The sequence below is a fragment of the Pteropus vampyrus genome, unplaced genomic scaffold, assembly GCF_000151845.1.
Source record: "Pteropus vampyrus isolate Shadow unplaced genomic scaffold, Pvam_2.0 Scaffold23, whole genome shotgun sequence".
NCBI classification, from domain to species: domain Eukaryota; kingdom Metazoa; phylum Chordata; class Mammalia; order Chiroptera; family Pteropodidae; genus Pteropus; species Pteropus vampyrus.
Window position 1 is genome coordinate 7,377,308 of NW_011888804.1, and position 11,336 is coordinate 7,388,643.

Genomic DNA, 11,336 nt, shown 5'->3' on the forward strand with positions numbered 1-11,336 from the left:
TGGTGATGGTGGTGATGGGGACAGTGATGGTGGTAGAAACTGATGGTGGTTGTCGGATGGGGGTGAGGATGGTGCTATGATAAAGGTGACAATAACCGTAACAATAAGAGTTATCACGTACATAATTCGGGCCAGACCCTGTGTTTTGCCTGCATCATCTCATATAATCCTTCCAACTACGAATGGAATAGAAATGATCATCATCTCCATCCTACTACCGAGGAAACTGAGCTCAGATCGTGAGATACCAATCTCAAAATCACTAATAGGTAGCAGACCCAGAATTTGGAAGGACCTGAGTCTAACTCCAAATTCCGTACTCTTAACAAACAACTGAGGACAGAGAAGGAGAAGGTAGAAAGGAAAATTGAAGAGGATGGAGGCCTGCCTGGACCACTCTAGGTAACATTACAGCCTGTCCCCTCATTCCCAGAGGACACCGCTGGGCTCCCATCGCCCGCCCGCTTTTTCCTTCCTCCACGGCACTTATTCTAAGGCGCTTTATAGTGCGCATGCGCATTATGGTTGCAGCGTACCATCCGTCCCCCACAAGGACCGACATCTAAGCATTCACTTTCAGATGTTAGCATAGCGCCTGGCATACAGTAGACATTCAGGAAATTCTGTTAAATGAGCGAATGAATGTTTTTTGGTTTCAGGCCACAGCTGATACGATGAGGAAAAGTCCCGGCTTTGGGGCCCCTTGAGTTTGTTGAAGGAATGATTAAGTATTCTTTGGTTTCAGGCTAAGGATGACCTAACAAGCTAAGAGAAGAGAATAAAGAGTTAAGCTTTCTTATCTTTGGGGGCTTCTCGGACACTGGAAAATAAAGATAGCCCCAAAACCCAAAGAGAAAACTAAGATTAGAGTCATAACTCTTAAACGAAGCCACACTTATTCTCTAAGTTGAGGGGACGGGGCAGGCAGAGATGATACATATTCTTGGTCGGGTATCAAGCTTCCTTGTCTCCACGAGTTACTCAACACGACTTGTGTTCCCTCAGTCATTTAACGGACACGCAGAGTCCTCAGTACACGCCGGAATTTAAAATATCTGATTTCGTCACCGTAGGAGACTCCAGCTCAAAACTGGGGATACCAAGATGAATATGGTACGACCCTAGAGAAGGCAGAGACTGGTGGGAAAGACACTAGCTTGTTCCCTAGTTTGGGATAACATTTTGGTTAAGGTGAAGGGCAGGAAATGATGGAACCATCTAACGTTAGGAGCTTTAAGGAACCGGTGATAATTTTTGAGGGAAGAAGCGTTTAAAACAAGAAGGATCGTTGGAGGATGGCTCCCCCTGGTGGATATCAGCAGCAAGCACATCACACAGCTTGGCCCGCAGTTCCTTCAACAAACATGACCTGGGCGAGGTGCTGTGAATGTCAGCAAACGGCGCCTGTCCTCAGGGAGGTCACGGGCCGATGAGGGGGTGAGACAAGGAAAGTGACAATCACTGTACGGCACGAACGGTGGGTGACCTAAGCATTCGCTCACTTATACATTCATTCCACAAAGTGCAGCGGCTTTGAAGCAGGAGGCCTGAGGACAAGCAGGGCTCACGGGGAGGACAGTGCGGGAAGGGAATTCTAGGCCCTGGGGTGAGTACCAAGATGTGAAATCCATGCCTGACGTAGGAAACCCTACGTAACTAGTAGATTTATCTGATATTGAGGGCTCGAGGAGGAAATGTGCCAGCGGGGTCTGAACAGATGCCAAATCCTGAAGTGTTTTCTGATTCATGGGGAAAACGATGTACATGAAGCCACTGGTGAGTCTTCCTGGGCTACGTAAGGGGGAAGCGGACTGGTTCAGAAACATGGAACGAGTCCCTACGGTGTGCCAGATTCTGAGCCGGGAAATTCTGGCTGGGAATAAAATGATGAGCAGAACCAGTTACGATGCCTGCCCTCCTGCAGCTTATGCTCTAGTGGGAGAGAGAGAGGCATCTATTGAAAAAAAAAAAAATCACTCCCCAAAAAAGGTTAAGATTAAAAGGTAAAAGTGTCCCAGCTACCTACAGGAAGGGCAGAAGGAACATGTGACAATAAGGAAACCCAGAGCTGAGGGGACGAGCCTTTGCTGAGTTGAGTTGCTCTCCACTCGGACCTCGGGGCTGAGTGCTGTAGAAATTGGGTCAAAGTGTAGCACTTGGCGCTGTTTTCGAGGACCTGGTGGCTCTAAGGCTGGCACCGGCGGCAGCACATCGCAGACGAGAGCTCAGCTTCCTGGGAAGAGCTGACGGGGGTGGGAGGGCCAAGAAGATCGTGTTTTTCAACCCATAAGTGAGGTGCGAAATGCAAGTGGCAGCTCATTACCGGCATTTGGTAAATGATATAGAATAAACTAGAAAAGACTAAGACGTGCATAGTAAGAATGAGTATTGTCTCATAAAACTCGTTTCTGCTGTATATGTGTGTGTGCATACACGTGTTTGTGTATAGCGTGTGTGGGTACAGGGTTGCAATATAAATTCTATTTGTTACTGTGAGTCTTGATCATAAAAGTTTGAAGTACAACAAATGAGAGGCCCTCTCAGGGTCTTGCCCAGCCCAGGATGACCGCTCAGCTTGCAGAAGGCTGCCACAAACACCTCACTCGGAAAGAACTGGGGTCCAGCTCCACTTAAAAGGACTTTGCCAAACTCAGTAGCCCAACTCCGATGAGAAGAGAGGACCCCTGAAAAGCCATGAAGACCCTAACCTCGAATGCTCACTCTCATGCATTGTGGAGGGACAGGGGTGGAGGAGGGCGGAAGGCATAAGTTGGTTCGAACTTTTTGGAAAGCAACATAGCAAAGTTCACAGGGAGTCTGAAAATACGTAACCTCTTTGCTGCAGGAACCATACTGAGTTCACACGAAATGACTCGTCATGAAGGTGCCCCAAAGATAACACTCAACGCTGTTCACTGCAGCACGGCTTACAACAGGAAAAGTAGGGGTACAACCTACATTTCTAAAAATAGGTGACCGGTTGATAAATGGTGGCAGTATTCAGGCCTTGAAAGTGAGGGGGAAATACACTGATTGACAAAGAAGATGTTTATGATATAACACTGTCATTCAGTGCAGTTCTTTCTTCTTTTTTTAAGGAGAGAAACTGCCAGCTGCTCCTCACTGTAGGTAGAGCGAAGTCACCTTGAGGCAGGTTTTGTCTGTATTGCAAGATTGAGAGTCCCCTCTTAGCCATGCAAATATCAGGTGAGTCGACAGTACTGCGCTAGAGTAAGGAGTAACATAACTTTCATAGTTGGTCAACCAGGGGCAATTCTGCTGTGCCGGCCCTCGACCCCAGAACATTTAAAACTATGCAGAGACATTTCAGTCTGTCATGAGTGGGACTGGGATTGCGGGGGGCGGGGGCGAGGCGGGGTCTCTATAGGGTGGAGCTTAGGGTAGTTATTTAATTTTTCTTTATCTATTTTCTGATTTATTTTACAATGACTGTACATTTATGTAAAAAAAAAATAAGCTAGATGTCGACTCAAAATACAAAGGTACTTTAGAACACCTAAGGTAAAGCAATCCTGTCTCGTACGCACACCCGCTATGTCCACATCTGGACCCTAATTATCCAGAACTAAACTCTCTGTAACCTCAGAAAGTCCCCCTGGAACCAGAGTTCCCAGGAGCTGCCCAGCCCACTCCTGGCTTCCGAATCACTGGGCCCCTCTCTCCTCCGCGCGTGAGCAGCGTTTACCACTCAGAGTGGACCGGGTCTGGTCCCGGCCAGCAGCTGCGGGCTCAGGGGGCTGCAGGAACCGCGGCAGATATCCGTCCGTCCGTCCGTCCGTCCGCCCATCCGTCCCCCTGGGCCTGCTCACCTGACATGTGGACGTTACGGAGGCAGGAGAGGGAAGCATTGAGGCGGGCGCACTCCTCCCGGTTGGCTCCGTATTTCTCCACGGTCTCACACACCTGCTCATCCGTCATCTCCAAAAGGTCCTCCAGACTCAGCCGGCCAGGGGTGATTTCCTAGGGAGGGAAGATGGGTGGTAAGTAGACCTCACGTGCCTAGAGGGGACGAACGCCGTCTGACTCTCCGCGCTGCCCTCTAGCGGAACCCAGCGGAACACCCGCAATGTGTGGATGGGTGCTTGGCCTTATAGTTGGGTCTCTGATTCTGGAGTCAGAGAAGCCTGAGTTTGCTCTCAGCTTTATCATTAGCTAGAGAATCATTTAACCCGTCTGAGCCTCCCTTTACTTACCTATAAAATGGGAATCTTAAGCGCATATAATTTGCAAGGAAGCATGTATGCTTAGCACACAGTACTCCATAAATCCTGGTAGTTAATGATGTCTCCCCATTTCACTTCTGAACTCCTTGCGGGAAAGCCTCCAATTTATTCATCTTTGGAGGGCCCTCTGTGCCTCCTGCTCAGCTTGAACTGCAGTGACTTGTCCCAAATTTAGGGTGAACTCAGAGCAGAGCAAACTAGAGAGCTCCAGTGTCCTGATGGCTGTCCTCCACTCTCTACTAAATGTTTTGGGTAGGCGTCTCTTCACAGCCACCAGCAACCAATCCCCCTTTCCTGAAACAATATGTCTCCAGACACCATAATATGGATACTCCTTGAAATCTGTCAAACTTCTCTATCTGTGCATGAACAAAAAAGAGAGCCTTCACTTTATAGCACTTAATGGTATCCGATGTTTTTACATTTATTTTTGTTATTATTTAAATAAGAGTTTCAGATAACTAAGGATGGAGATTCTATGGTAGTATGTGGAATATCTGTGCCCTCTTGTGGTCATATCTGTGTATTACAGCAAAATCAGACACTCCCACACACCCAGCCCCACCCCAGTTAAATTTGACAGCCAGAAAGAGGAAAACTGCATCAGCACAAAAATTCTATCCAAAAAAAAAAAAAAAGATTCAGAGCAAAAGCCACGAAGCCAAATCAGTGACTTTCCAATTGGTGCCTTTCAAACTCACTAGGACAGGGGGCAGAGTCACTTAGAGGTTTTCTCAAATAAGAACACTTTGATGATAAGCCCCACTTTGAGAAAGGTGATGGACCAGGATCTGAAGTACAAAATGAAGCACATTTAGAAGGGATGATTGCCAACATAAAATAATTCTCTTCTTTGCTGCAAGATTCATTTGCGCATTTTACCCTATAACGTACCCCCAAAATATTCAATTTACCGGACATTTAATCACACAAAAAAAAAAAAACCACAGAAGTAATAATGACATCAAAAATGGAGAAAGCCTTAACAAACCTGGGCCAAAAGAACAGATGCACCTCAGTTTGGTAAAATAATAATAATAAATGGATGGAGCACTGATCTAAGGGCTTTTCATGGATTTTCTTTTTAATGTCACAAAGACCACATAATGTAGGTAATATTTATCATCATCATTAGCCTGTAACTAGGGCACTGAAATTCAAAGAGGTTAGACCACTTGTCCAAGGTCACACAGTAAGTTTGAACCCAGGCAGTCTGGCTTTGGAACTTTCTCCTCACTACTGATTCCCCAACAGAAAGGGGACCTCTGGTGGATGCACATGTGAGCTGCAGACAGAGCTGGAATGCGAGCTCTGTCTTCACATCTTTGCTGGTGGCCTTGGGCTCAAGATTCTCGAGATTCTCTCAAGAGCCCAGCTCAGGTACCTGCAGGGCAGGTAAATGTAAACGAGCAAAGCTGTAACCTTGGGAGCCTACAAGATCCAAGTGGCGGTGGAATTCGGTTCAGTGTGGTCAGCAATTCCGATTTTTCAAGAGAAGCCAGAGATCTGGGGTTTTAAGCAAACTCTTTCAACTTTTAAATATTGGCTCAAAAAATATTTTTTGAAAACCCTATCAACCAAACAACAACAAAAACGTCTGTGCATCACAGACAGCTTGAGGGCCACCAGTTTTCAACCCTTCGTCCAGAAGACATCTGCGTTATTTGTACCACTTGATAAATAAATGGTCCCAGAAGCTTCTGAAAAGCGTACTGGGCCATGCAAGTAAAATGTACTGTCTGTACTTATACAGGACCTGCCATTTTAAGGATATTCACATGACACGGCCACCCTGGTAATGAAATAAGGGAATATATGACAGTACACAATCTAGAGCGCATGTGCAAGATGTGCGGGGGAGGGGGCGGGGAATGTAGGGGTGGGTGTGAGCCGCATTGAGACAAGGTCTGAAACAAACAAAAGATGATAGAGAGCCTTCCAGGCCCCTTCAAGCAGGAAGCAGGAGGCAGCTTGAGAAATGGTGCTTGGCCTTGCAGACAGGGCGCGCCGCCTCTTCTTCTCCCCAGCTTGGGGAGGTGCCAGCAACAGGAAAAGGAGGGAAGAATGAAGTACTTTCTGCCTTAGGCTCGGGAGACCATCGGAACTGGCTTCTCCTGCCAGCCCCGCCCACTCAGGAGCAAGGCTAGTCACTGCATCTGAGCCTCAGCTTCCTGCTCTGTGCCCCGGGGATGATAGTCGTCCCTATGTCAACAGGTCATCGTGAGGGTCTGAACAGTCTCGGTAGTTGAGAGCCTGCATGTCAAGCCCTTAGTACAACGCCTGGCACCATAGATGCAACGAATGTGGCCTGCTTTTATTAGGAAGGGCTGGACACAGTGGGGCCCAGGGGTCCGAGAGGGAAAGGAAATCCCACGATCCTAGGGGCCATATGGGTGCTGACCACCCCAAGACGGTTCTCGTTTCATTTTGCCTTTAGAGAACCTTCCGGTTCCAAAGTTTTTCAACAATAGCAACAATACCGATAAGCTGACACTCACTAAGCGCTATTAGGTGCCAGAGCAGGGCTGAACATTTTATATGGATCATCGCATTGCACATGACAGCTAAGAAGAGATCATCATTAGCCCCACTGAACAGGTGAGAAAACGAACCCTCTTAAGACTTTGGTGTCCAACATGGTGGCCCCTGGCAACTTAATTAACATTAAATACAGTTTAAAATTCAGTTCCTCGGCCACATGCAACTGACCACGATTCACGTGCTCCACAGCTCCGGCTGGCTGCAGGCTACTGCGTCAGACAGAACGGGTATAAAATATCCCCATCGTAGCAGAAAGCCCTGCTGGACAGTGGTAGTCTAAGAGGTCAAGTAATTTGGCCAAAGTGACTGAGTTAATAAGTGGCAGAGCTGAAAAGAAAGTCCTGACTCTAGAAACACACTCATTTTTTTTTTTTTTTTTGATGGCTGGCGTGCATTCTATTGGTTTTCTTTCTTAATAACCCATCAGATGACATCAGAGATCTTCTACATATTTATCGAGGGCCTACTAGGTGCCGGGCACAGCCAAACCCAGGTGCCTAAAGGGGCTGGCCGGGAGGGGGGGAGGTGCAGGGGCCACTTCCGGTCACCTCCAGGACTTCCTTGCGCATGTCCACGATCCGGAACCAGTGCCTGAGCTGGGGGAAGCCGTCCAGCTCGGCGTTGCGTTCCTGCAGGGCCACCTTCTTTTTGCAGGACAGCTGCCGGCTGAAGTATTTCACCAGCTTGCTCTGTGGAAACACAGATAAGGGCACATCTCAGGGGCATCGTCACAAGGAGGGGCGGCAAGGATCTCCCCACTGCCCCGTCCCCACGCGAACCCCAACCAACTCCGTGTTCTGAAGGCTGGTGCGACTGCGATGCGCGCGGACACGCATCGGCAGCACCCCGGTGGGGGCCCTGGGGCTGTGCCCATCTACGTCTCCACTGCCCAGATCCTTGGACCCCCACAGTGCCACTTCTGGGAACTCATCCTGCAGACACCGTGTCCGTCCTGTGCAAAATGACTGGATAGGATATTTCCTGCAGTTCTGTTTGCGATGGCAAGAGATTGCAAACGCCCTGAGGGTCCATCAGGAGAAGACTCATAAATGAGAGTTCGTGCCCACACCGGCACTCTGAGCAGCTACAAAATAAAATGAGGATGTGTGCTATGTGCCCATACAGAACGATCTCGACAGATGACAGACATCCTCCCCCATTCACGTGGGAAATGTATTTATCTTTGTAAATGCGGACACTTTTTGGAAGGATTCTCAGCCTTCAAGGGGAGGGAAGGGGGAGTGGAAAACAGAGGTAGGAGAACATTTTATTTAAACCCTTTGTTACCACCTGAATCTTAAATCACATACAAGTATTCGCAAATTAACAAATACTTTTAAAATGAGAGGGCCCGAGCCCATGTTGGTGGCGGGATTCCAAGCACTGTCAATCACCATTCATCAGGAAGACAGCCCTGTGATTCCAGGATCACAAAATTCAGAGCAGGGGTGACAGCAGTGGACAACTGTTGCTTCTGTCCGGCTGGTCTCATTTCCCTTTCACTGAAAAGAATACTTCAACTTTCTTTGAGGGGAATCTTCCTTCTTTGGCTCCTAGTCCATATGGTTCAGGTAAGGCTGGTCTCACCCACCCCGCCCCACCCCACACAGGCTGCAGGGGGGCACATGACCCAGGCCTGGCCCCGGCATTTGGAACAAGTGAGCCAGGCTGGGCCACTATGAAATCTCCCCCAGTAAGTCTCTCAGGCACTCAGAGGGCGGCCCTCACTTCCCACTGGGGTTGTTGTGGGGGGCGGGGGGGGGGGCGGGGCGGGGGGAATGCCACAGAAGCCAAGAGCTGCTCTGTCCAGCCCCGCTGACATCTAAGACTGAAACCCATTGCAACCAATCAGAAAACTGGTTTTTAAATTCACATGAATTTTATTCACCTTACTAATGAAATGACAGTTGCCATTCTTGATAAGCCTACATTCCACTGGCAACAGTTTCATGATATTCATGGGATGCTCATGTGCCTGAAACACTTTCCTTTTGAAATCACAAATTAGAATCGAAAATGTTAAAGAGGAAATGTTCCCTATCACTTATTTCTGAATGAATAGGGTCTGACCTGTCAAGACTTCTAAGCGAGGTCCTCACCCAAGATATCTACAGAACTCTCATGTCTGTCTTTTATTGTCCAACTTCTTTCAACCATTTTCCTTGGCCCAGGTACAGAAAACCACACAGAAGAAACCACTTTGACACATCCCCATCATTCTTGGAGCAATTCCTTACTTCCTGTCACAACAGGAAGTCATCTTGTTCTTTCCCTGCCCCCACTCTGAATCAATCTTTTCTCCAAGGGGTGCTGGTTCCACTGAGTGGCAAATGGCATTTGGAAGCCAAGATTAGTGCTTACTGATATTGGGATGTCATTGTTTCCAGTCCCCTCAGTGAACAGGCTGGGCATTATACATATCCTACATGTAAGGTGTTGTGGTTGGTTGGTACCTATTTTTGGGATCTCTGGCTAACTGATACACAGCCCCATCAACTCATAGAAATCTGACTTTTTCTCCAAAGTCCATCTCAAACATCACCTTCTCCAGCAAGTCTTTATCAATTCTTCCCTGGCATTTTATTTGTACACACTCTTATTATAAAATTTCTCACAGCTTTCCTTGCATTGTAACTTGTTGAAAATAAAGACAACTTAAAGGGTTAAGGAGCCCTTTCCAAATTTGGAGGAATAAATGAAATAAGTGTAATAATAACAATGAAAGTACCATCATTGAGCGCGTCCACATGCCAAGCCCAGGCTGAAGGTTTTACAAGAGTCATGTCACCATATCCCCACATTTCCAGGAGCTAGATGCTATTAAGATCTACACTTCACAGATGAAGACATGAGCACAGAGAAGTTAAGTCATTTGCTCACACTCACACAACCAGACAGATTCTAACCCAAGTCTGATTCCAAAGCCCCAACACTGCAGAAAGGATAACTTTCATCATTTAATTAACATGTGTATATATTTTCCTTGCAAAAAAAAAAAAAGGTTAGAACATATCAGATAAAGCCAAAGCTCCCTTTGACCACCCCCATGAATGCAGGCCCCCTCTCCCTGGAAGTAATGAAGGAACCTACTGAGATCAGTCTGTTTCTCCAGATCTTTTTCTATGCATTTTCGTACATACGTACATACGTGTAGAAACTGCATTGTGGTTTTATGTATAGGGCTGGGTTTTTTTTGACATAAATTGTATCATGCAATATGCATTTTTCTGCAAGCTTACTTTTTTCCATTCTGTAGTAAGCCCCAAGGATCTCTCCTGTTGGTTCCTACAGATTTGCCTCTTTCTTTCTAATCTTCCGTGTGAGGGATTCCTTTGATACCAGGGTCAAAAGCCCATGATGCGAGCAATTCTGAGATGTCTGCTGGGGGCATCTTTGTCAGCTACATTAAAGAATTTGGGGGAATAATAGCCATGACAGCAGCCACCTTTTACTAGACGCTTGCAGTGTGCCTGGCGCTGTGGGATAAGGGCTCTGAATGTGTTTGTTCATTGTGAATCCATGCTATGATGCCCGCTATGAGGCTGGTAGTCTGAGCCCATTCTGTAAACAAGAAATCTGAGACATCAGGACGTTAAATCCCTTGCCCAGATCCATAGAACTATTTATGACTGGGAGCCAGGATATGACCCCAAAGCTCCCTCTCTTTATCAGGATGCTGCACTGTGAGTTGTTCACGGGTCCTTGCCACTGAACTGACGCCGACCTCTCCAGGGCAGAGAGAGGGCCTCGCTGATCCTGGGAAGCCTTGTTGGTGTTATGAGAGAAATAAGTTTCTAAATTCCAGTTCTGAGGTGCGGGCGGGCAAGTCACATCAGCTTCCTGAGCCACCACTTTCTCACCTGCAAAATGGGCACGTCACTTTTCGTCACAGGCCTGCTGAGGCATCACGTGACATAATGTCTGTGCAGAAGACAGGCCACATAGGCATAAACACTGTGTTCTAAGTCACTGTAGAAGGAATGCTTGGATGCTGGGGAGGTGTCTTCAAGGTTACCCTGAGACCGGACCTTTACCTGCCCAGGAGCAAGAATCAAGGGGCGTCCCCCACTGTGATGCATTAGCAATGGTGGGGGGCAGTTTGGGCTTTAGGGCACAGATGGAATGGGGAAGATGGGTGAGTCCAGGTCTTCCCCTTGAGGCAAAGAAAACCAAGAATCTCCTTTCAGGAAAAGGGCACCACTAGTCCTAGTAGAGAAAAACCCAGAAAACTGCCCAGAGTGTGACACTGGACTGGACAAAGATTGAGCAGCGCCCTCCCAAACAGAGGCCCTAAGAACCGGAAGCTGTTCCCATCAGCCCCTCAAGACCGCTGGTGTAGAACGGTCATGGCTGTCAGCTACAGGCCTTCGCTCTGCTAAGCACTTCCTATGAATTGTCTGTTTAATCCGCACAGCCACACTGAGACAGAGGTCTAACTGTTGCCCCATTTTTACAAATGGGAAAATCAAGGCCCAGAAGGGTTGAATAACTTGCCCAGGGTCATCAAGTGACTAAGTGGAAGGATCGGGATTCCATCCCAAGTCTAACGAG

The 11,336-nt window shown here is 47.6% G+C and overlaps 1 protein-coding gene across 1 annotated transcript in view; it reads right to left on the reverse strand.

Moving 5' to 3' along the window:
* Positions 1 to 11,336, reverse strand: part of KSR2 (kinase suppressor of ras 2) — a 366,625-nt gene that overhangs the window by 295,926 nt on the left and 59,363 nt on the right. Inside the window, 2 exon segments of the mRNA XM_011356069.2 lie at positions 3,831 to 3,981; positions 7,334 to 7,474. Coding sequence (XP_011354371.1) covers positions 3,831 to 3,981; positions 7,334 to 7,474 — 292 coding nt within the window.